The following is a 25,158-nucleotide window of genomic DNA, read 5'->3' as shown; positions in this document are numbered from 1 at the left end:
ATGAAATTAAAAGATGCTTACTCCTTGGAAGGAAAGTTATGACCAACCTAGACAGCATATTAAAAAGCAGAGACATTACTTTGCCAACAAAGGTCCATATAGTCAAGGCTATGGTTTTTCCAGTGGTCATGTATGGATGTGAGAGTTGGACTATAAAGAAAGCTGAGCACCAAGGAATTGACGCTTTTGAACTGTGGTGTTGGAGAAGACTCTTAAGAGTCCCTTGGCCTGCTAGGAGATCCAACCAGTCCATCCTAAAGGAGATCAGTCCTGGGTGTTCATTGGAAGGACTGATGTTGAAGCTGAATCTCCAATACTTTGGCCACTTGATGCAAAGAGCTGACTCATTTGGAAAGACCCTGATGCTGGGAAAGATTGAAGGTGGGAGAAGGGGGCCACAGAAGATGAGATGGTTGGATGGCATCACTGACTCAATGGACATGAGTTTGGGTAAGTCCGCGAGTTGGTGATGGACAGGGAGGCCTGGCGTGCTGCAGTCCACGGGGTGACAGAGCAGACACAACTGAGTGACTGAACTGAACTGAACTGTGAAGTCTTCAGGTCTCCAGGCAAGCTTGGTTACTCTGCATAACCCCAGCATCCAGCTCAGGGCCCAGTCCAAAGCTGATGACAGCGAATGCTGAGTGAACCGATGTCTATCTCCCCATTGGCAGAGCCAAGCTGCCTCTTTCTGCACCCAGGCCCTGGGAGGAGGGGCTGACAGTTGTGCCTCCGGTCTGCTCTGCTCTCATCACTTGTGCCTAGAATTCTCCATCAGAGTCTGGTCCCATCCACCTCTTAACAGTCATCCTCGAACATCTCTGGGAGAAAGCTGGGAGGCAGGAGGGCCAGGTGAAGAGTAAGAGCAGAGCGTCAAATCCTTGCTCTGCCACTTAGCAGCTGGGTGCTCTTGGACACTCACACAACTTCTTGCCTCAGTTTTCCCTCCTGTCTAATGGGATGAATAGCATTGCTGCGAGGAGGAATGGGGTTACCAGAGGTGATACGCTCAGCACATAGTGAGTGCGCAGGAAAGGTGAGCAGGTGATAATTGTGGCGGCTGCAGGGCCTGCTGGTCCTGGACCCCTGGCAGGGGCCTGGGGATGCCTGGGCAGTGGCAGAAAGTAGGGCAGAGCTGCCTTGGGTTCATACCTCCGTCAGCCTCCCCAGCCCCTCCCGTCTCGGTAGGAAATGGGTCGTAGGCAGGACCTGCACTGGGATTTCTCATTTCCGCTCCCGTCTTTGGGGACAAACACTTTCAGTTTCATTTAATCATAAAGCTTCTTAATTAGTTTTTTTTTTTTTTTTTTAAATTCTGAGCTGCTAAGCTATTCCTTCCAGAGGGGGTGGGAAGGCTGGCTTCTGCAAAGCCAGAGGCTTCCTGGGCCTGACAGCAGTTGGTCCAGCCACCCTGGAAGCTGGGTGCCCAGCTCCCTCAAGCCTCTCCATGGTGCAGTGAGGGAGAAGCTGATTGCTTCCAATCATCTGGGCTCAGACCGACCAACAACACCTGGAGTGCCTACTGTGTGCCAGGCGGGGGTCACGGCAGAGACAAGACAAGGACTCCACCCTCCACCAAGACTGCAGGAAGGAAGGAACTCACTTGCCCATTTGCCCAACATTTATCAAGTGTCTCCTTGGAGGCAGCCCCAGGGCCCTGGGAGAACGTGGTGAACAGGACAATTGTGGTCCCAGGTCTCTTGGAATGCACTGCTGCGAGGAGGGGATGAGCAAGGAAACGATCACAAGCCAGCTGGGTGAGGCTGGACAGGTGTTTGCTAAACCTCCAAGGCTCACCAGAGTTCAGCTGAGCCAGGTGTTAACGGAGTGGAAGGGCTGGGCGGGGCCTCAGAAGGCGAAAGGACTGGGCGGGGCCTCAGAAGGCGGGGCTCCAGCCAGGCTAGCTGGAGCTGCCTCCATCTCTCCCTCTCAGTCAGGGAAAACCTTTCCATCCTTTTCTGTTTTCAGTGGGCTTACCCTTAACTAATGCACGTCCTATAGTCATTTACACCTTAGTCTGAATGAGGGCTCAGGGACCCCTTTCTCAGGGGCGGTCTCTGTGGCTCCCTGGGACGGCCTTGGGGAGCTGAAAAAGCCATCAGTCAAGAGTTCCCTGGGCCTCTGATGGCCAGCTGCTCTGTCCCCCGCTGCCTCTGTACTGGGCAGCCTGCACATTCAGATGTGCTCAGCTCACCTGGTCTTACGTCATATAGCCCTTGCTCACGAGAGGCACGCAGGTCAGGAAGGGGAGGGAGGGAAAGCATACTCCTCTCTGCTGAGGGCCAGACCATGCTGGGCGCCACACCTGCCTCTTCTCCTTCACCTGCACAGCGACCCCCCCACCCCCACCCGAGAAAGGTGGTCTCATTTGTATTTGACACGAGAGGAAACGGAGGCTCAGAGAGAGAAAGATGCCTGCTCAAGGTCACACACAGCTGGTTAGGGATGGAGCTGCGGTTTGAACCTACAGTTTCTCATTCCTTGTCCAGAGCCCTTTCTTTGACACCAGTGGCTTCCAACCCTGGGTCCCCGAGGGAGTCATGGGGGTCTGATTTAAAAGCTCAAAGAGAGACCCCTGTCCCCATACATAAGGGCGCTCGGGCAAATGCAAACAGGTGTTTTACCTGGAATCAGAGCCACGTGGGTTGGAGGCTCTGTTCTCTCCCCCTGTATGGAAGCTCTCTCGAGCAGTTTCAAATCTCTGCTTCAGAATGGATACACCACTAATTAGAATTTCAGAAATGCGGCTTTTGGGAAAACCGGTTTTCAGAACACCAGGCCCTTCAGGGTCCAGATGAAAGGGGTCTTGGTAGGGAAAAGCCAGGACCACTGCATTTTACTGAGATTGTGGCCTGATGCCCAGGACCAGAACAGCAAGACTCAGAGAAGTCAGGGCTCCCGCCTGAGGTCTCACGGCTGGGCAGGAGCAGAGCTGAGGCCAGGGCTCTTTCTGCTTCACCGCCTGCCTGGTCTGGCTGGATGGTAGAAGCCCAGAGCCCAGCCTGGGTGGGGGCGTCCCTGCGTGAGGCAGGGCGGGGGGAGCGCCCAGGGACACAGGTACCTTCTCATAGTACTGCAGCTCATAATCCAGGATGACGCCGTTGGGCTGGTCGGGCTGGGACCACGACAGGGTGATGCTGTCCGCCGTGCGGCTCACCTGGTGCATGATGGACACGGCCGAAGGCGCTGGAAGAGAGGGCAGAGGTCAGGGGGCGGGGCAGGCATGAGAAGGTGCAGCTTCTGAGCCGACCTCAAAGGTGCCCAGACAGCAGACAGCTGTGGGGCCAGAGAGGGGGAGGCATCTGGCCTAAGTCACGCAGCCAATCCGCAGGCGACGAGAGAGTGAGGGGCCACGGGCGCTGCTCTCATGGGCCACCTTCAGGTTACGGATGCCGGCCACTCCAGCCACACCCGCAGAAGCTCGGCCACGTCAGGTCAAGACAGAGCCGCTGGGCCCCTTCTCTGATCTGGCCCCGGGTGGGTGGGACCTAATGTCATTCATTCTCTCTCGAAGCTTACGGTCTATGGAGTCCCTAGACATGGTGATGGGGCTCCAGAACAGGGAAGCAGAGAAAGCGGGAGATTCATTCGTTCCTTCAAGAAATTTGCATTGAGTGCCTCCTAGGTGGAGGGATATAGCAATGAATAAAACTGACCGCTGAAAATAAATATATAAAAATAAAGTCATTCATGTCAATGTATGGCAAAAACCACCACAGTACTGTAAAGTGATTGGTCTTCAATTAAAATAAATAAATTAATTTAAAAAATAAAAGAAAAAGAAAAATTAAAATCAATCAATCAATCAGTTCATAGCTACTCTGGAAAAGTTTGGTGGCTCCTTAAAAAGTTAAACATAGAATTACCCTATGATCCAGCTATTCCACTCTTAATCACATACCCCAGAGAACTGAAAGCAGCTATTCAAGCAAATATTTGTATATGAATGTTTACAGCGGTGCTATTCACAACAGCCAAAAGGTGTGCTGTGCCGCGTCTATCAACAGATGAATGTCTATCAACAGATGAATGAATAAACAAATTGTGGCATTCACATATAACAGAATATTACTTAGGCATAAAAGAGAATGAAGCACTGTCATACGCTATGATGAAGATAAACCTCAAATCTGTGCTAAGTTAAGGGCAGATGCCAACTGTACGGAATAGATAAGGTGACAGAGGCAGTAAGTAGATTGTGGTTGCCAAGGGTTGGGTGAGGGGGCATGGGGAATGCTGGGCTTGGGGTCTTCTTCTGGGGTGATGAACATGTTTTGGCAGTAGGTAGAGGTGTTAAGCGCCCACATTGTGACCGCACTATGACGTCACTGAACTGTGCATGTTAACATGTTAATTGCATGTTATGGGAACTTCACCCATCCCTCCCTGCAGTGCTGCCAGCGCCCTCATGGAGGGGAGTTAGATGAACGAGACAAGAAGTCACAGGAGGTTGTGTTTGGAGCTAGAAGGACCCTTAGAAATAATTTAGTCCCGTTCCCTCATTTTACAGATGTGAAAACTGAGGTCTGGAGAGGGTTGTAAGCTGCCCCTGGGTCATAGTGAATTCAAGCTCACAGCGCTTTCCTTGATTCCTTCTTTTTTTTTTTTTTTTTTTTTAATTTTTAAATATTATTTTATTAGTTGGAGGCCAATCACTTTACAACATTTCAGTGGGTTTTGTCATACATTGACATGAATCAGCCATATAGTTACACGTATTCCCCATCCCGATCCCCCCTCCCACCTCCCTCCCCACCCGACTCCTCAGGGTCCTCCCAGTGCACCAGGCCCGAGCACCTGACTCATGTATCCCACCTTTCACAGAGCACCCCCCCACCCCCGTGCTAGTTGCCTTCTTCTTAAATGGAACGAACCTGCACAAAGCACCTACGTCGTGTTGGCCGTGGCCCCAGACCCTTCACGCACGTGTGTCCTGAGCTGACTGTTGACGAGGGGGCTGTATTAGCCCCACCAACAGGTTCGGCTCCCGAAGCTCAGAGCCGCACCAGGCTTCCTGAGATCACACAGCCCATCCGGGGGGATGCTGGGGTCTGAACCCAGGTCTGCTGCACCCAGAGCAGGGTTCATCCAGGAGTCCTGGCCTGGTTCTTCCCTATGGCGTGGCTGGAGTGGGGAGCCCCCTCAGCTCTCGGGGCCTGAGGGTTTCATGGTCCCGGGAGGGGCTGAGGACTCACTGGGGTTGGGGGAGCACCTCCTGCAGTCTCTCCTGGCTCCTGGGCGGGTCCACGACAAGCGGATGCCCTGTCTCGACCATCTTGGCGATTCTCACAGGAAGCTGAGGCTGACTCTTCTCCTCCCACCCAAACCCTGCTTTGCAGGGGCTCTGGCCAAACTGACAGGAGCGTAGGGGCTCCTGGAGGATGAGCACTTGGAGATGCATCACCTGTTTCCTGCTCTGTCTCCACCCCTTCGTCCCCGGGGTGGAGTGAGCAGTCTCTCGGTCAGAAGACTCAGGGCCTGCTCTCTGGCCTGCTGAGAACTGACTGCTCTATGAGCTGCAGGCTATTAATATCCCCAGTTTATAGATGGAGAAACTGAGGCTTGGAGCTACTCAGTGATCTGCTCATGGCTCATGCAGCCAGGCAGTGGAGGGCTGACTCTTGAAACTGGTGGCTCAGGCTCTTCACCAGTGCAGCTCTGGTTACCGTGAGATCAGCCTGGTTCCAACCAGGCTGGGGCAACCTTGGGCAGGCGGCCCCCCTCTCTGGACCTGGTTCCTTCTCTGCACCATGGGCACAGCTGGAAGATCCCAGAGAGCTTGCAGCTCAAATGCTCCCTGCCTGTCCTTCCTGGTTGACCCTGGTCAACCTGGAGTTGCATCAGCCCAGGAGGGGCCAGCGTGGGCCCGAGCAGGTCCAGGCTTCCCTGCAGCACCTCAAGGAGCTGCGAAAAATGGGCCTGAGACATCCTAGAAGGGGTGGCATCACCCACAACAAGGACTTGGAGCCTGGACCAGGTGTCCCTGAAGTCCTCCGTTCTTTCTGCATCCGCCCTACCCCCCTCCCCCAAGGGAGCTCGTCTGTCCCTCAACTCAGCATCTTGTCCCGTCAGGGGGCAGCAGGCTTCTTGGGAAGATTAGAGACCTGCCTCCTTGCAAGGAGATCCAACCTGTCCATCCTAAAGGAAATCAGTACTGAATATTCATTAGAAGGACTGATGCTGAAGCTGCAACTCCAATACTTTGGCCACCTGATGCGAAGAACTGACTCACTGGAAAAGACACTGATACTGGGAAAGATTGAAGGCAGGAGGAGAAGGGGATGACAGGATGAGATGGTTGGACGGACTTGATGGACATGAGTTTGAGCAAGCTCCGGGAGCTGGTAATGGACAGGGAGGCCTGGTGTGCTGCAGTCCATGGGGTCGCAAAGAGTCGGACACGACTGAGAGACTGAACTGAACTCCCTACAGTTTCCTCCTTAGTCAAACAAGGAGACTCTGTCTTCCTTGTTCCTGCCTCACTAACCACTGTTTATTGAGCACCTGCTAAGCTGGGCACTGTGTTAAGCCTTTGACATTCACGAGCCCATTTAATCCTCACAGCTACCTGTGAAGCAGAGCTCCTTCAGCCCATTTAGCAGATGGGGAAACAGAATCATAGTAAAGTGACTTGCCTGAAGCTACATAGCCAGCAAGCAGCAGGACAAAGCAACATACACTCATGCTCCATCAAATCACTTGAAGGGTTTTCAGGGCTGTGTGCATGAGTATAATCATAACAAGGATAAAGCCGCTAACCTAACTCTTTCTGAGTACTTATTCTGTGCCACGCCCTATTCCAGGCACTCAACACCTATTAACACAGGTGTAGAGACTTCCCTCAGAGAAGGCAATGGCACCCCACTCCAGTACTCTTGCCTGGAAAATCCCATGGATGGAGCAGCCTGGTAGGCTGCAGTCCATGGGGTCACTAAGAGACACAACTGAGTGACTTCACTTTCACTTTTCACTTTCATGCATTGGAGAAAGAAATGGCAACCCACTCCAGTGTTCTTGCCTGGAGAATCCCAGGGACGGGGGAGCCTGGTAGGCTGCTGTCTATGGGGTCACACAGAGTTGGACACGACTGAAGCGACTTAGCAGCAGCAGCAGAGACTTTCCTGGTGGTCCAGTGGTCAAGACTCCGTGCTCCCAAAGTAGGGGGCATGGATTCAATCCCTGGTTGGGGAACTGAGATCCCACAAGACAAAGAACACCCCCCCGCCCCCCCCCGCCACCAAGGAACCAGACACAAGTGTAACACAGCATTCTCACAACTGCCCTATGAGCTGGGGGCTATTACATCCCCAGTTTACAGATGGAGAAACCGAGGCTTGGAGCTATTTGGTGACCTGCTCAAGGCTCATGCAGCCAGGCATTGGAGGGCTAGCCCTTGGAACTAGCCCTCAGGCTCTTCAGCAGCACGCCTCTGGTTACCGTGAGATCAGCCTGATTCCAAGTAAATGCGCACCGGAAATTACCAAGGAAATTGATAGACCCCCCGAGCTGGGGGTGGGGGGTTGGGGGGTGGTCAGAGCTCTCAGCATCTGGGCTTCCTCATCTGCAAAGTGAGCCTCATGGTTATACGTGTCGGGGCTGTTTTGAGGACGGAGGAGTGAAAACACTTCGGGCGCTTACTGTGGTGTCTGGCACCTGGTCAGCGCCGTGAGTGTTTGGGGGTGTGTCCCTGTGCGCTGGCCACTGAGCAGCCGACCTGAGTTTTGCTCGAGCCTCTCAATAACAGTGTGGGGTGAGGGTTAATAGCTGCAACTTGCAGAAGAGGAAACTGAGGCAGGAGACGTGGGTTCGATCCCTGAGTTGGGAAGATTCCCTGGAGAAGGAAATGGCAACCCACTCCAGTATTCTTGCCTGGAGAACCCCATGGACAATGGGGGCTACATTGTCCAGGCTCCTGTCCAGGAGGAGCCTGGCCGGCTACAGTCCATGGGGTTGCAGAGTCACACACGCCTGAGCGCGTGCACACACACACACACACACACACGCACACACACGCACGCTCTGAGAGGCATGATGACTTCAAGGCCACACAGCTAGTGAGGAGCTGAGCTGTGCCTGGAGACTTGTGCCCAAGACTGCCCTCTCACTTGCCCAGGCCAGAATCTTCTGGGGCCTGCAGGCTCGGAGAGTCCAGACGCAGTGGGACAAGTAGTTTCGGGACAGGCATAGGGACGGGGCTGCAGAGGCAGGTGGGGCCAGACCTCCAGACTTAGGCTTTATCCCCGAGGCCCTGGGCAGACATAGGAGGTCTGCAGTGGGGGTGGTAACACACACAAGAAGGAAGGCCCGCAGCTAACACCTGACACTTCCTTGTTCGCTCCACGCCAGGCACTTCGGCAAATGCTTTACATCAATTAACTCGTTTAACATTCACAGCAACCCGATGAGGTTGGTATTATTGTTATCCCCATTTCACAGATGAGGAAGTGGAAGCACTGAGGTATGAGGTAAACTGGCCCAAAGTTACCAAGCCCTGGAGCTGGGATGTGGACCCAGGCCCACGCACATCCATCTCCTGTCCTCTCTGCTGGCTGTGGCAGAGGCAGGCTGACCACGGAGGTCTGGAGGCCAGGGGGTCTCAGCGGGCCTCTGAGGACAGCGTGGCCCACCGCCCACCCGGCCGTCCTGGCTCTGGGCGCTCAGCTGTTGGTGGAGGCAGGTCGCCCACGGTCAGGGGGGTCTGGGTTTGGTGGGCTTAGCTGGTAGGCTTGGGTTACAGGCAGCGAACCCGGGTTCTGATCCCATAAGCCCAGTCACCCTGGGTGTGGCAAGGAGGAGGCATTCGTCGGGAAGACGATCAAGGCGGGCCAGCGAGGGCTGGCCTTTCTCCTGGAATCCGGGGGGATTAACGGCGGAGAAAAGGGAACAGCTGGACGATCCCCCATCCCTCCTGGCTGCCCGCCGCCCACCCTGAGGTGTCAGGTTGCCCTGTGAGTTGCTCTTTAGGGAATTCTGGTATTTTCAATTACCAGCCGGGCGCACCGGCAGGGAGGTGGGGTCAGGGGCGCCCCGTGACCCCTGCAAGAAGATGGAGCCCCAGGGAGCGAGCACAAAAGAGGCTTGAGGGGGTCGAGAGGGGACGGGGAGGCCGGCCAGGCAGGGCCTTGCTCAGTGGGAGCAGGTGGTCAGGGGCCCCGCTGCCCCCAGCAAGCCGTGGGGGGAAACTTCCAGTCTCTTCCTCAGCTGAAACCTGGAGAAGGAGCCTTTCCTTCTGTGAGCCGCTTTCTCCCCCAGGGCCTGAAGGAATAGGAGGAGGGGGTTTCTGGGGTCTTCTGGAACTAGGGTCCTTTGACAGGCAGGAAGTCAGGAGGCCTGTGGGTCTGGCTACTGCAAGAGGGTGTGGGTCTGGGTCTCATTCAGCGCTGAGCTCTAAGGAAGGAGACCCCCACTCGGCATTTGCCCTTTCACCAGAAGATTCCATGAGCTTAGAGGGGCGGGGGAAGAGTCGCTGGCACTGGGGGGGGTCAGAGACACCACCCCAAACCCCAGACTCTCAGACCCCACTGCCTCCCTGACATCTTCCCACGTCCTCCGTGGATTCCACCGGGAATAAAACCCACGGGCTCCCAAGCGCCACCCACACTGGCTGCCTCTCTGTCCCTGATCACACTGAGGTCATTCTTGCCTTGGGACCTTGGGCTCATGGTGTTTCTGCCTGGAAACCTCCTCCCCCAGCTTTTCCATGACCAGTGCCTCCTTGTCATTCAGGTCGCAGCTAAACCATCACCTTCTCAGAGAGGCCCTTCCTGACCACCAACCCAGCCCCAGTCACTGACCAGGCCACACGCTCTTTTCTTTATAACATGAACAGTCTTCTCTGCAGATGGGGGCCTTGTGGCTCTTGTTCAGTCTGTCCCTAGTGCCTGGAACAGTATGTAGCCTAGAGCAGGCACTCGGTCGATTCTTGGTGGAGGAAGAAAGGAAGAGGAGAGGAGGAAGGATGGGAGCTGGCTCTCATTTTTTAGCCCTTTCAGCAGCGGCTGAGTCCACTGACCTTGGGGTTCACAGCCTCAGGCAGCATCCAGGAGAAGGTGATATGGCTTGTGTGATGCGTGCATTGCTCAACTGTGTCCGACTCTTTGAGACCCTGTGGACTGGATCCTGCCAGGCTCCTCTGTCCATAGGATTCTCCAGGCAAGAATACTGGAGTGGGTTGCCATGCCCTCCTCCAGGGGATCTTCCCAACCCAGGGATCGAATCTGCATCTCATATCTCCTGCATTGGCAGGTGGGTTCTTTACCACTAGCGCCGCACAGGAAGCCCTTTTCACATAATAGCTATTGTGTTTTGGAACCAGTAATCTGAGGAACATATTTTGGAGAGGGAAAAAAGTTGGTCCAGGAGATACTATTATTCTTTTCCATAAACCTGAGAAGAACTCCTGTCTGGGGCGGCAAGGGGCAGTTCACCTGCTCATTCAATCTTTCCTTGACTCACTGTCGATTTAGCTGTATCCACCTGGTGCCACATGATCAGATAGAGTCCATTTTACAGATGAGGAAAGAGAGACTCAGATCAATGTCTCCTGCCCAGGGTGCCTCAGCTCCCAAGCAGTGGGGCTGGGATCAGGACCCAGGTGTGCCTGACTCGAAAACCCAGGTTGTTTTTATCTCCTGGTTGCCTGGCCCTATCCACAAGTGCGATTTGAGCAGGCTGAGGTCTGGCTCTGGGCTTCATGTTGTGGAAACATCCAATGGTTCACCCCCTAGTGGGCTGCTCAAGCACCCTGATCTCATCTGAGGCCACCCAGTGGGAACCGGTCCCACCCCAGCATCTCGACGAGCAAGAGGGGAAGAGCCTGGACCTCGAATCAGGGGACCTAACTCAGCCTTCTGTGGGGACAGAGGCAAGGATGCTGGCAAGGTTAAATGAAGACCTGCATCTAAAGTGTTTAGCACAGGGCTTGGCCCAGAGTAAGGGATTGGGGGACATCAGCCATGTGTCACTCTCTGGGCCACTCAAACTCTCAAATAGCACCGTGAGTAGCTGAGTGCTTAGCAAAGGATCATGAATGGTGGTGGTGATGGTGGAAGAGGGGAGAAGGAGCAACATCCAGGGTTCAGGTCCCATCTCTCTTATGCTCAGGTGACACTATTACTTCAGGCCAGTTACCCCTTTCTCTGAGCCCTGCTATTTCACCTGTAAAATGGGTTGTGGTAGACAGTATCCACTGCCTACCAAATATCCATTCTTCCTTTCTCAAATTAACAGAATCCTGGTTCTTCACTGAGCACATTCTTCCTTAATAAAAGATTACACTTTCTCAAGCTTTTCGGCAGCTAGAAGTGGCCATGTAACAATATGCTTGCCAATGAGTGATAAGCTAAAGTGTGGGACTTCTAGAGAGTCTCTTTAAAATGAAGGAGCCCTACCCTTGTCACTTTTCTTCTTCCATCTTGCTGCCTGGCATATGGATGTGATAGCTGGAGCTCTTGCAGCCATTTTGGGCTATAAGGACAAGAAACTGTGTGCTGAGGAGCCTGAATCTCTAATGATTCCATCCAGTTGCCCTAACTCCTGTTTTCTGACATCCTTTACACATAAGAAAAATAAATCTCCATTTGGTCTAAGTTACTATGTAGACTGGTTGTATTAATTGCCTCTCTATATCTACAACCTTTGTCCTAGAATTTGTGTAATCCCCCTCTGGCTATGGCTTTGGGCTTGGCTGTGTGACTTGCTCTGGCCAGTGGAATTTAAGTAAATATGATATAAGCAGAGGCTTGAAAAAGCCCTCCCATGTACCTGATGGCCGTGATAACAGACCCAGACTGACCTGTTGGAGGCTGAGACACATGGAGCAGGCTTGTTTCCCCAGCAGTCCCTGCCAGGGCCATTCTTGACTAGCTCACAGCACTCCACCCCAAACATGCAGTAGAGCCCTGACAAAATCCAAAGAACTGCTGAGCGACCCGGAGTAGCTGGAGCACAAACATACGATTGCTCCCCGCCGAGACCCAGCCAGCCAGGAGACTCACAAGCTAGATAAGTGCTTCTTGCTTTTACGGTTGATTGTTAAACAGCCTGACTGTGGCAGCGGCTATCTGTTCTTTTTCTTGCTCTCATGGGCAGCCAAACCAATCTCAGCTGAGAGTCTAGGCGGGCAAGACCTCCCCTGCAGAACGCTTGGGAGGATGAAAGAGGTTGATGTGTGCAGAGGGCTCGGCCCGGGGAGGGAAATGCCCTCTCCCTCTCTCTTCCTTTTCCCAGGCATGGGCCTCGCTGGGGGTTCTCTTGTCCTGTCTCTTTCTGATCCTCTCCACCCCTAGAGAGAGAAGTAGGTGAGCACTTGCTCATGCCAGTTCTGCAGACCAGCCACTCCGTGCCCACTCCACAGGAGGGCGAAAGGATCAGAGGCGGACGCGGCTGGTAGAAAGGGCTTCGGAAAGTTGAAAGTTTTTCCGTGAGAAAGCTGCATGGAGTGACGTTACGGACAGCGGCTGTGACAGCAGGCCAGGGGGTGCGAGACCAACTCCGCCAAGCGCCTGCTGCGTGGTCTTGGGCAGGCTCTTAGGAAGCTGCCGGGGCCTCAGTTTTCCTCCCTATAAAAGGAGGTGTTTGCACTGGATGGATGCTGGTGTGTTTTTTAATTTGACCTCCGTTACCTCCCGGGTGTGACAGGCAGGATCACAGCTCCCGAAGATGTCCATGACCTAATCCCAGAATCGGTGAATCTGTTATCTTACACGGCAAAAGACACTTTGCAGATGTGATTAAGGTTATGGCCCTTGAGATGGGAGATTATCCTGGATCATCCAGGTGAACCCAGTCTAATCACTTGACTTTTTAAAAGAGGAGGGAATCTTTCCCAGATGAGAATCAGGCCAGAGAGTGAGAGTATGAGGAAGACTTGACGCCCGGTTGCTGCTTCTGAGATGTGGCGGGGGTGGGGTGGGGAGGGGTCTCTGTAAGGACCAGAGAGAGTCCCCTGGGAGCTAGAGAACCTCCTAGATGACAGTCAGCAAGGAAACGGAGATGTCTCTGCTACAAACACAGGGAGCTGAATTCTGCTAACACCGGAACGAGTGAGGCCACCAGCAAGCAACACAGTCCTGCGAACGCTTGAGTTCAGCCTAGACTTCTGACCCATGGAACTGTAAGACAAAAACGACATCTCTTTCTCCATTGCTAAGCTTGTGGCATCTTGTTGCAGCAGCAACAGGAACCTAACACCCCTTCTGATTTCATTCGAAGCCCAGCTACCATGTACTGTGCCCAGGGCTTCTACCACATTATTACTAACCTGGCAACGATCTTGGAAAGCTGGGATGATGAAAACATATCCATTTGGAAGGGGAAGACTCTGAGGCTCAAGGAAGTAAGGGTCCCTAGACAGCCTGATCCCATAGCTTGGAAAGGGGCGTGCTACGTGAGGGTGGAGTTTGTCAAGCCCAGCACTGATGCCTCTTTTCCCCCCATGACTCCCTAGGACATGAGGATGGGGGAATCTTCCTAACGGGTCATTCAGTATGGGTGGCCCCAAAGGCGGCACTGCCTCAGCCAAGCGGTGGTGTGGCAGGTCCAGGCACACGCCTTGCCCCACCTCTGCAGAAGGATTGGCTCCAGTTTCAGCACTGAGCCTTGAGTACGCAGTGATGTCATTATTCAGGGTCTGCCAGTGACTTGAAGGTGGGCAAGTCATTTAACTCCTACCTTTCCTTACCTGTAAGATAAAAGAATAACAGAACCTACTGAGGTTGGGGAGATTTATCATCCAGGACTTCGTTATCTGGCAAATAATAAGCACTTGCCAAATTGAGCTATTATTATGATTAGAGTGAATATAGGATGATTTGTGTGTTTAGACTTCCTGTATTTTTTTTTTTTTTTTTTTGGCCATGGGATCTCAGTTCCTCGACCAGGGATTGAACCCACGTCTCCTGCATTGAAAGTGTGGCGTCCCAACCACTGGGCCACCGGGAAAGTCCCGATCCCTGCTTTTTGAGTAATGACCATTTCAGGCAGCCTCTGAGGCACTTTGAGAGCCTGAGCTCACAGCACCCCACAGGAGAGTGTGGTGATACCCAGGAGGAATATGTGATCGGATGCCGGCTAAGTGACTTGTCTGGGCCTATGTGCCTGTGAGCAGCTAGGCTTGATTCAAAACCAGGTTTGTTTGCCTGACTCCAAAGCCCAGACCCTTCTCTCCACCAGTGGGACCAGGCAGAGACGCGGCTCATCAGGGCTTGCTTGGGGTGAGCGTGAGACCGCTGCAGCCCTGGAGGGCCACCCAGAGTACTGAGGCAGGCTAGAGGGCCAGCCCCATGTGGCTGAGATGCTGCATGCACCTAGGTCTGTATGGCTGTCTCCGCCCTGTCATCTGGATCTCGGCTCCCGTGACACCTCCTGAGAGAGGCTCTCCTCCGATCCTCTGACGCCCTCGCCAAGGCTCCCCTTCCCTCTCCCCATCTGTCCCCGTGTTGGCTTGTATTTTTGTTGAGAACCATGGGTTCTGCACAGCCAGACTGAACCCTGCCTCCTCCTCTGTCCCAGCTGAGTTAGCCCAGGCACGCGCCTCAGCCAATGCTGTTTCCTAAACCGTCAAGTGGGGACATGCAGCCAAGCCTGGTCTCCTGCCTCTGGGCACCCCCACTCCCCACCAAGAGGACTTGTGAACACAGGCAGAAAGGCGTTCTGGAATGGCTGAGTGTGGTTCGAAGTCAGCGTGATGGCTTTATGAAGTCAGAAGACAGCTCTGGCCCCCGTAAATGCCAAGGGAGTGCAAGCCAGCCCCAATCACTTGCCCCAAAGAAATACTTTTTCCTTTTAAGGCCATGAGCTAGCTATTTATATATTGAATTTTAGGGTCTGATTAAAACCGAGCACTGAATGCATTTGTCTGGAAATCCAGTCTCCGGTCTTATTTTCCAGCATCATCGGAATTCTCCACGCCTCTCCTCACTCCACGCTTTTCTAGACCCCTTGGCAGCTGCTCATGAAGCACACACTGCGGTGTGTGCCCATCTAGGCACCAGGAAAACCACAGTGAGGGGAAGGGACCCATAGTGTACTGCCGAGTACTGACGCTGGGGAGACAGACAGGAACGAAATGATCACAGACACGAGACTAAAATCCCAGCCACAGGAAGCTGAGGGCTGTGGTGCTGGGGGCATGTGACCGAGTCAGGATGGTCAATGAAGATGAGCTAAGGTCAGGAGGAAGGGGGAAAGGCGCAAAGCATCCCAAGCAGTGGGAACAGCATGTGCAAAGGTCCTGTGGCAGAGGAGCTGAGTGCCTCAGAGGAAGACAAAGGAAAATTCCCCGCCAGTGTGCCTCCTGTTCTTTTTTCTCCCGGGATACCTTCTTCCCTGCCTGAGTCCATCTCTGTCTGTTAGAAGCCTCTCTATTCTTCAAAGAAAGTAAAAGTGTTAGCAGCTCAGTCGTGTCTGACTCTTTGTGACCCCATGGACTCTAGCCCGCCAGGCTCCAGGCAAGAATACTGGATTCTCCAGGCAAGAATACTGGAGTGGGTTCCTACTCCAGGTGATCTTCCCAACCCAAGGATTGCACCTGGGCCTCCTATAATGCAGGCAGCTCCTTTACCCGTCTGAGCCACCAGGGAAGACCTCCCCCTCCCTCCATTCTTCAAAGATAAGCTCAAATGCCTCCTCTTTCAGGAAGCCTTTCATAGCATGCCTTTCTCCCATTCCCTAGGAGGAAATGATTTCTCCCTCACCTCCCAGACCCCTCCTTGCGTCCTCATTCATGCCTTATTGTACATAAACTACAGCCAGGTCTCATCTTCCCAACCACAGCAGAAATCTTCAATGGCAGGAGCCATGTCTTCTCCAGTGTAGATCTGGAGTCACACGGTTCTGGGTTCAAACTCTAGTTGAGGCCACTTAGTAGTGGGACTTTGCATAAATGGCTCCACTTCTCTGTTCCCTCCTCTGGCAGAAGGGGAGGATGTGGTGAGGGTGTGTGTGGTTGCATAGCCCTCAGCTGGGCTCTGGATGCCTGAGAGACAGTGGGGCTTGTCCCAGGGCTTGGAACAAAGAGGATGGGGAAAGAGTGGTTACGGCCCAGAAAGCCCCAGGGCTTCAGGGGCTTCAGGGGCTTTGTTGCTGTTCAGTTGCTGTCATGTGCAACTCGGCGACCCCATGGACTGCAGCAGGCCAGGCTTCCCTGTCCTTCACTGTCTCCTGGAGTTCGCTCAAACTCATGTCCATTGGCTCGGTGATGCCATTCAACCATCTCATCCTCTGTCACCCTCCTCTCCTCCTGCCCTCAATCTTTGCCAGCATCAGGGTCTTTTCCAATGAGTCTGCTCTTTGTATCAGGTGGCTGAAGGACTGGAGCTTCAGCTTCAGCATCAGTCCTCCCAAGGAATATTCAGGACTGATCTCCTTTAGGATGGACTGGGTTGGATCTCCTTGCAGTCCAAAGGACTCTCAAGAGTCTTCTCCAACACCACAGTTCGAAAGCATCAATTCTTTGGCACTCAGCCTTCTTGATGGTCCAGCTCTCACATCCACAAATGAATACTGGAAAAAACCATAGCTTTGACTATACAGACCTTTCTCAGCAGGGGTTTGGATTCACTTAAATTTTACCCTCCCAAGTCTAATGGTAAGAAACACCTGAGCCACTTGTGAAAAGTGCTGATTCCCAGGGCTTATTCCTGGGGTTCTGATCCAGCAGGTCTGAGGTGGGGTCAGAGGACCTGCATTCTGGAAAAGCTTTCATAGATTAAAAAAAATTATTTATTTACTGGTGGAGCTGGCTTCGTTGCTGTGCGCGGGCTTTCCCCAGTTGTGAGTAGTGGGGGCTACCCTTCATTGCAGCGCAGGGGCCCTCCCTGCAGCGGCTCCTCCCGTGGAGCACGGGCCCCAGGGCGCTCAGGGTCTGCAGTTGTGGCCCACAGGCTTAGTTGCTCCATGGCTCATGGGATCTTAGTTCCCGGACCAGGGAAGGAACCCGTGTCCCCTGAATTGGCAGGCAGATTCTTAACTCTTGGACCACCAGAGAAGTCCCTCTCATGGACTTCTGATGAACAATTTGGTGGGGAAATTGAGGTCCAAAGGGAGGAAGTGATTTTCTTGAGTGTGATGAGTTAGATGGCGGATCTCAGCTCTACCTCTCTTGTAACAGGATCTCACACCCACACCCTTTCCAAGGAGCCCTGGAGGCTGCGTTCACTGTGGACCACTGTGCCACAGGCGGTGGCATGGGTTTATGTGGCCTGATATCGCTCAGTCACTTACATTCCCACCATCACCACAAGAGAAACAAGCCCAGGGAGTTGCTAGTCCAAGGAGGATGGGGAGACACATAGAACTGACCCAATTCAGCCACATTCTGGAGCTCTGCCCAGATTGGTGCAGATTAGATAAACCCTAGCTGATGCACAGACTAGTGAGTGAGGAAATGAATGTTATTATGGTAAAATTCTGGGTTTGGGGGTGGTTTTGTTATACAGCGTTATCGCAGCAATATCTGACCAATACAGTAAAGTCACAAAACAAAGGAATGACAAAACTGGGTTTCAAACTCGGGTCCCCCTGCGACTAACCCAGGGCTTGTTACTCACTGCTCCTGCCTTTAATCTTGAGGGTTCCCCCGGCACCTTCCTCTCTGGGGCCCTCATTTCCACCCTGCCCCGCCTCTATTCTCTGGGAACTTCCAGCTCCAGACAGGAGGGGTCCACTCCAGCAGCCCTTGCTGCTAGCAAGCTGAGCCTTGTTAAGTAGGCAGTTTGACTCTTGGGGATCCCGAATGGTCGCAGGGGAGGACTGCACACCTAGGGAAAGAACTCCAGGGACTCTGGGGAATTTCTAGCTTCTCCCAGTTGAAAAGAGTTCCCTTGTCTCCACCCCGCACTGGGAGCCTGGGCTTCCCTACCTCAAGGGCTTTGTCAAGCTGGAGAGACTCAGAACCAAGGCTTCATAACCTGCCACGTGTCTTTGCCAACAGCTGCTGGCGTTGGAGGGGTTTCTCAGATTGCCCGCCTTGAGTCAGCTCCATCCGGACCCCCATCTGAGGCGGGCTTAAATGCACCCACGAGCCTACAAGGGCTGCAGCATTCGCTCATAAACGTGCCCTCTCGGCCCAGCAACACCACGAGCACTCACAAACATGACCACACTCCTTCTACGACACAAACACAGGGATGGGCTGAGCCACCCTCAGGCATACGAACTCAAGCTCAGACGTAGCAGAAGTGTGCACACTCGCACATGGACACTCGTCGGATCCCCCCAGTCCACGGTTCCTCGGAGGCACCCTCGATGGCGCTGAGCACTGGAGTCTGTTAGACCTAGTCAATTTCTGCCTCACACCCTGCCTAGCTTTGTGACTCAACTTTTCTGAGCACCATTTGTGAAATGGGAACACAGATGCCTCCTACTCCTGAAGGCCGGGGGGTGGGTGGCAGTGAGGTCATGTATAAAAACACCCCTCAACCAGGTGGAGCTGGCTGCCGCCTCTCCTTCCATGTGCATGTGTATGCCCTTTCTTCCTCTCAAAGTCCCATCTGTTTCCATCACCCCCTTCAAAACTCTGTGAGTCTTTCAAACTGTGGGTCAAATTCTGCCCCCTCCTGGAAGGCTTCCTGGACCTCCATCTCTGGATGCCCAGCTCACTCACTGTCTGTCCTGGAGCCTGGTCTCCCTTCGCCCCACTGAGATGGGCCCCAGACCACACTCACAGCAGGGCCTTGCCAAGACTGCTGAGTAAATTACTAAGGCGCACACTCAGAGGGCCAACCACAGTCTTCTGAAGGAACTGCAGGAACCATGAAATGCTGGAAAATCTCGCGTGTCCCTTGGATGGGGATGAGACTGGGAAGGGTCTCTTCGACCTGGCCATCTGGAGGTCCCAGGTGAGCCTGAGGACAACGGCCTTGGTGGAGAGGTGGGGCTGGAAGCGTGAGTGCCGTGGAGTGAAGGCGGATGAGGGAAGGAGAGGGGAGGTGGTGGGATGCATCATTTGGCAACTATTTTTTTTGTTGTAAAGGAAACCAAGGCAGAAGATGGGGGTGGGCACATGGGGGTCACAGAGGAATTATTAAAGGTAAGCCTGGGGAGAAGAGTTTTGCTGGAATTAGACTGGACGGGGCTGAAGGTTCAGAAAAAGCACGTGTGGAAACTGCTAGATGGCCACTGAAGTCTGTCTCCTCACCTGCTGTTGCGATGGAGGTTTAAGTTAGGCTGGGAGAGATGATGTTTCCTGACTTCCTTTGCAGCTTGGGGAGCCACGAGACCACGTTCCTTCCAGTGGACCGTGCCCAAGAGTGGGAGGCGCCGCTTCTGCCTACCTTGCTTAAAACATACCGCTGCCCCGGTCTCCTGTCTCTCCCGTTTGTACAGGTTAGAGAGCAGACAAGCCCGCGACTCAGCTTCGAACAGGCCGACGAGGAGCGTGGAGGCTCGTGAGACAAGAGAGAAGGGAGCCAGGTCCCTGAAACTCCAGGTGGATCAGAGCTGCTCCTGCTGACCTGGCCTGCTCACCCCTGGACTCTTACATGAGAGAGAAACATTCTTCTGTGTTCTTGGAGCCACTGAACACTGGGCCCTTTTGTTATAGCAGCTTTCCTTTCATCTTCAAGAATACACGCTCAACAAATGCCAGCGATTATGATAAATGCCACCATAGCCGAGAGGTAACACTGACTCTCCCAGGTGGCCATATCACATGAACAGCCTTGGAAAAGAGGAAAGTGCTCTGCAGATGTGAGGGAGTCCTTAACGAGGGCTGGCAGGATACCTGTCTGGCCCAGCATGGCACAGCGCCGCCCGGGGAGCCTGCATCCGAAGCCGCTTACCTGCCTGGTTGGTGGTGATGTTCACGGAGGCAAATTGCGGTGAGAAGGGGCTCTGGTCAGTGACGCCGTTCACGGCCTGGATCTCGAAGGTGTACTGGGTGTGGGCCAGCAGGTCGCTGATGTAAATGCGCGGCTCGGTGAGGCCCAGCTGGCGGGGGGCGTACTGCACATTGTCCCCGCAGCGGGTGCAGGCGCCCCGGCCAGAGCCGCAACTCTTGCAGATGATGTTGTAGACCAGGTCCTCACGCCCTCCCGAGTCCCGGGGCGGGGTCCACTCGAGCATGAGTGAGGTCTCGTTGACACTGGAGATCACGGCCTGGGGCGCGGAGGGGATCGCTGGGGTGGGGGAGAGGGGTCTGTCAGTGGGGGTGGGGGTGCATTCCCCAAGAGACCGCTCTGAGCCCACTGCCCTGGCTCCAGCCTAGGCCTCCCCAAAGCCTTCCTCTAAACCCTTTCTCCTCGCCACCCAAGAGACATGCTTCTAGAATATAACTCTCCATCCTACTGTACCCACCTGCTCAAACCTTTCTCCCCGGACTCCACCCTCCTTGGTGTTCCTTACTAGGGACAGTCTTTTTGAGTTGGAATTATATCCACCCAATATCTATTTCCTGGAGAAGGAAATGGCAGCCCACTCCAATATTCTTGCCTGGAAAATCCCATGGACAGAGGAGCCTGGCAGGTTACAGACCGTGGGGTCACAAAAGAGTCGGACAAGACTGAGTGACCAAACAATAAACATCTATTTCCCCCTTTTCCCTTATGACAGGACCCACTTTTATTCAAGGTGGCAATATGCTCAACTAAAGACTCTTATTTCCCAGCCTCCTGGGATTAAGTGCTGGCCACTGATATACAGAAGTTGACAGTTAGGACTTTTTCTTAAAAGGAGATGGCTATAGTAGGTCCCTTTATCCCTTTCCCTCTTTCCACGACTGAGAATGTGTGTGATGGCTGGAGCTTCAGCAGCCATGTTGGATCATGATGTGACCCAAAGGGTGGAATGCGGTGGATGTGACCCGCAGCCACCTGCTGCGGCTGGAAGAGCAGAAGAAAGTGCTGGGTCTTGGGGAACTTCATGGAGTGACCGCATTACCCAAGGGTTGCCTATCTTTGGGTTTCCAAGCATAAAGTCTTAGGGTTTAAGTTACAGGGGTCAGTTCTCTGCTACTGGCAGCTGACTGCCTTTCCTGTCTGGTACGGGGTTGTGACATGGCCCTCGCAGTCACCCTGTTCTTGGAGAAACTTGGCCTGTGATCCAGGCAACTGCTGCCAGAAAAGAACACTGGGAAGCCTTTTCTACCACAGACCCCACCTGTGTTGGTTCTTCTTCTGCCAAGCTTTCCATTCTCTGTCCCTTTGTGAATCAAGACCTTGACTTCGTCCTCCATGTGAGTTAGCAGAAGGGGGTAAGGAGCCAGATGCCAGCTCTGCGGTGTCTGCGGTTGGCAGCACGACCACCCCAGGATGGTCCTTTCTAGCCAGTTTTCCATTTCCCCTCCCACCAGGTGCCTGGCTGCCCCTCACTTAGGAAAGGTTACTGGAGCCGGACAGCCACCCCACCCTCTGAGAGTTCCCGCAGGTGGACTCGGGACTTGGTCGGGCATGCCCCTCCGGGGGCCTTGGACGTACTTGTGCAGGGCATGTCCACAGGGTCCAGGTCTGCTCGGTAGTAGCCGTTGCGGCAGACGCAGTTGGTGGCCCCTTCTGAAGTGGTCCGGCTGTTGATGGGGCAGTGGGTACAGGCCTCATCCCCTTGGTTGGCCTTGAAGGTTCCAGATGGGCAACCTGGAGAGAACACAAGGAGAGTCACTGGGGAAACCAAATGAGAACTCAGGCCACAAGCTGCGGGAGGACCATGCAACGTCCCAGAGGGGCCACACAGTGGGGTTCACTGATGGGGAACCTCACCTCTGAAAGCTCTTGAGGGTCTCCAGGCCCCAACATGGCAGTCCCAGCTATGCCCAGAAGGTTCCCCTGAAGCTGGAGTTTGTCTCTGAAGCTGTCTGTGAGTTCAGCTGGGGCCCCTAGCAGCCATCCCTTCCTCCTGCAGGTGGGCTGTACCACAGCTTCTAGGACCAATCCCGACTTCGTCTGAAGAGTGTGACGAAGCCTAGGGCAGTGGCCATGGTCCAGGCTTGTTGACTAATGGCTGGCTGGGCTCTGATTCTTGTACCTAGATTCCTGGGTTCTAGGTGATTTCGAGGATAACATTGCAGGAGAAAAGTCCTAGCCCAGCACAGGGCATGTAGAGAGGTGATGTGGGAGAGCAGGAAAGAAGGCTGGCTTGGGAAGCAGACAGACCTGAGTCTGAGTTCTGGTTTGGCCCTTTTTCTAGCTGTGTGGCCCAGACAAATAGTTTACCCATTCTGAGACTTGTTTTCTTTTTTAGTAAAATTATGATGTGTGTGTGTGTATGTGTGCACGCTTAGTCATACCCAACTCTTTGTGACCCAATGGGCTGTAGCCCGTCAGGCCCATGAGATTTTCCTAGCAAGAATACTGGAGTGGTTTGCCATTTCCTTCTCCAGGGGATCTTTCCAACCCAGGGATCGAAACCGCGACTCCTGAATCTCCTGCAATGCATGTGGATTCTTTACCGCTGAGTCACTGGAAAAGCAAAATTATGCCAAGGCCCATTTCTGAAGGCCATTGTGAACATTTGGCATAAATATGCGAGGCACATGGCCCGAGGCCTTGCACAGTATAGATGTCCAATGAATAGTAGCTGTTAACAGCAGGTGTTTGATCTATTTAGTAAAGAGGGCTTGCAGTACCAGGGATAGCCTGAGGAGGGCAGTGTTTGCACTTGGTGGGCATTATACAAGCTGGGTTTCCCCCTGGGGTTTCGGCATTCTTCGCTGCGCTGGGGGCATGTTTAGGATTTGAACTTAGGGCCTAACGTTCAGCGCTTAGATTCTTCAAGAGGTGTCCACTCCTGTGTGTTCCTACGTGCAAACCCAGCCCCCCACCCTCCTCCTGGCCCTGGATTGGAAATCAGGAGGTCTGGGGTCTAGGTCCTGCCCATTTCTTGGCCTCAGTTTCTTCTGCATTCTGGGGTTCATAATCTCAGCTCTCCTATGGTGCCTCAGGTTGGGGGTCAAGCAAGGGGTAAGTGAGAGGTGGACCAGGAAGAGCTGTGCAATGTGCAAGCTCTTCCTGGGGATGAAATGTGGCTGAACTGCCCAGAGGCCAGGGGCTTCACCTGGATTGCATTCCATGCCCATGTTCTGTGTGACCTTTGGCAAGTAACTCTACCTCTTTGAGCATTAGTTTCCTCATATATTATAAATGGCTCACATAGATGTCCCTGAATCATTTTTCCAGTCCAGTCTAAGTCTTAGCAACTTTCTTTCCTCCCAGACCCCTCAGAGACGCTGCTCTCCTTAGTCTTACATGGTTCCCTAGGCTCCATGCCATGGGCTGGCACCCGTCTGCAGCCTGTTAGCAAGCGGGCTGCATGGCAGGAGGTGAGCAGCAGGTGAGGGAGCAAAGCTTTATCTGTAGGTACAGCCGCTCCCCATTGCTTGCCTTACCACTTGAGATTGCACATGACTGTGGCCTTAAAAGTATGTTTGAGACAACTTCAAATCTCCACACACTCTGGCTTCAAGTCAAGTTGGAATATCCTGAGATGGCCAAAAAAGCACTGAAAAGCCTGCTTCTATTTCCAACATCCTATCTACGTGAAGCAGGATTTTCTGCAATGATAGCAACCAAACAAGATGATGGAGTAGACTGGACATACTTTGGGTGTCACTGTCTCCCGTCACCCCAGATGGAACCATCTAGTTGCAGGAAAACAAGCTCAGGGCTCCCACTGATTCTGCATTATGGTGAGTTGTATAATTATTTCAGGGGCTTCCCTGGTGGTTCAGCAGTAAAGAATCTGCCTGCAATACAGGAGATGAGGGTTCAATCCCTGGGTCGGGAAGATCCCCTGGAGGAGGGCATGGCAATCCACTCCAGTATCCTTGCCTGGGAAATCCCGAGGACAGGGGAGCCTGGCTGGTTACAGTCCACGGGGTCAAAAAGAGTCACACACACACACACACACACAATTATTTCATTATATATCAAAATGTAATTATGATACAGATAGAGTGCACAATAAATGTAATTGAATAACCCCACAACCATCACTCCTTCTCTGGTCTGTGGAAAATTTGTCCTCCACAAAACCAGTCCCTGGTGACAAAAACATTGGGGATCACCACCTTACGTGACTTGAGTTCAGGGTGCTTTACTCCTCTGTCATAGTTACTCATCAAGGGGACTCTCTTGGCCTTGTTCTTGGCTCCCCCAGGACTGAGCCATGTCTGATCCACGGCTCCGTCCCCTGCACCTAGCACAGAGCCTGGCGCTGAGCAGCTGCCCCACACATACTCCCCGAAGCCGCCTGCTGAAGCGGAAAGGGCCTGGGCTTCGGGGACTATATCGGCCGAAAGGCAGGGAGGAGCGGAGCTTACTGTGCAGGCTGCTGAGCGAACCCCAGCTCCGCCTGTGCCTGCCTTCTGGCCTGGAGCCAGATGCTTGTTTCCCCATCTGTAAAATGGGGCAATAGCAGCTACCTCCTGGAGTTGTTGTGAGGATTACCTGGGTCAGTTCAGGCAAAACTGCTTCAACAACTCCTGGCATTAGTAAGCTGTATCTGGTTCAAGCACCAGCCTGCTGGGTGACCTCAGAGAGGTGGTTCAGCCTCTCTGAACTACGGTTTTCTCCTTGGTAAGAAAGTGTCTACCTCCGAAAGGAGCCATGAAGGATTGCATGTGATGAACAGTGCCTGGCCCAGGGTCAGAGAGGGGTTGCAGTTCCAATCTCAGGGAAGTCTCCGTGATGAAGCAAAGGGCGTTTCCCCCAGGGGTGCTAAAACACAGCACCCTCGCTCCCCCTGGGGTCTACTTTGCCTGCCTTTTGCAGGGGAGCTTCCAGGTGGCAACCCCCCAATTCTGTAGCCCTGGCCGGTGCCACCCTGACCAGGCCCTGCCAGGATCTTGGAGAAGAACCAGGTTCAGCCCAGTCCTTAAGGAGCTGCCGGACAAGGGAAAGACCGTACCTTGAAGCAACCAGCCAGGCCACAGCGACCCCAACGAGGAGGGTGGCAGGAGGTGCCTCATCCATCACACAGAGGGGAAAACCAGGGCTCCGGAGCGTAAATATGAAACGCACAGCATTTATTGAGCACTCATTAGGTGCTGGCCCTGTTCGAAGGACTTAACCCATAGGAACGGATCCAAACCCCACCCAGCCCTACATCAGAGGTAGTATTTTCTGATGAGGGAAAGAAAGCAGAGAGGTGAAGCAGTTTTCCGAGGATGTGGGCTTACAGGGGCAGTGCTGGGATCTGATCTCGGGTGGTCTGACTGCGGAGGTCACA

The 25,158-nt window shown here is 53.5% G+C and overlaps 1 protein-coding gene and 1 long non-coding RNA gene across 2 annotated transcripts in view; both read right to left on the bottom strand.

Annotated features, from left to right (window-relative positions):
* EPHB2 (EPH receptor B2) overlaps positions 1-25,158 on the bottom strand; it is a 210,819-nt gene that overhangs the window by 32,237 nt on the left and 153,424 nt on the right. The window contains exons 4-6 of the mRNA XM_065927512.1: positions 21,414-21,569; positions 19,782-20,117; positions 3,062-3,186 (exon numbers count right to left, since the gene is read on the bottom strand). Coding sequence (XP_065783584.1) covers positions 3,062-3,186; positions 19,782-20,117; positions 21,414-21,569 — 617 coding nt within the window. The remainder of the gene's footprint in view (positions 1-3,061; positions 3,187-19,781; positions 20,118-21,413; positions 21,570-25,158) is intronic.
* LOC136164689 (uncharacterized) lies at positions 13,036-15,734 on the bottom strand. The gene is made up of 3 exons (XR_010662393.1): positions 15,696-15,734; positions 13,562-13,681; positions 13,036-13,112 (listed from the first exon to the last, which is right to left on the bottom strand). It is a non-coding gene; the product is annotated as an uncharacterized lncRNA (long non-coding RNA).

Source organism: Muntiacus reevesi, chromosome 3 (assembly GCF_963930625.1).
Source record: "Muntiacus reevesi chromosome 3, mMunRee1.1, whole genome shotgun sequence".
NCBI classification, from domain to species: domain Eukaryota; kingdom Metazoa; phylum Chordata; class Mammalia; order Artiodactyla; family Cervidae; genus Muntiacus; species Muntiacus reevesi.
Note: the sequence above shows the minus strand (reverse complement) of the source record. Positions and strands in the feature narration are given on the sequence as shown.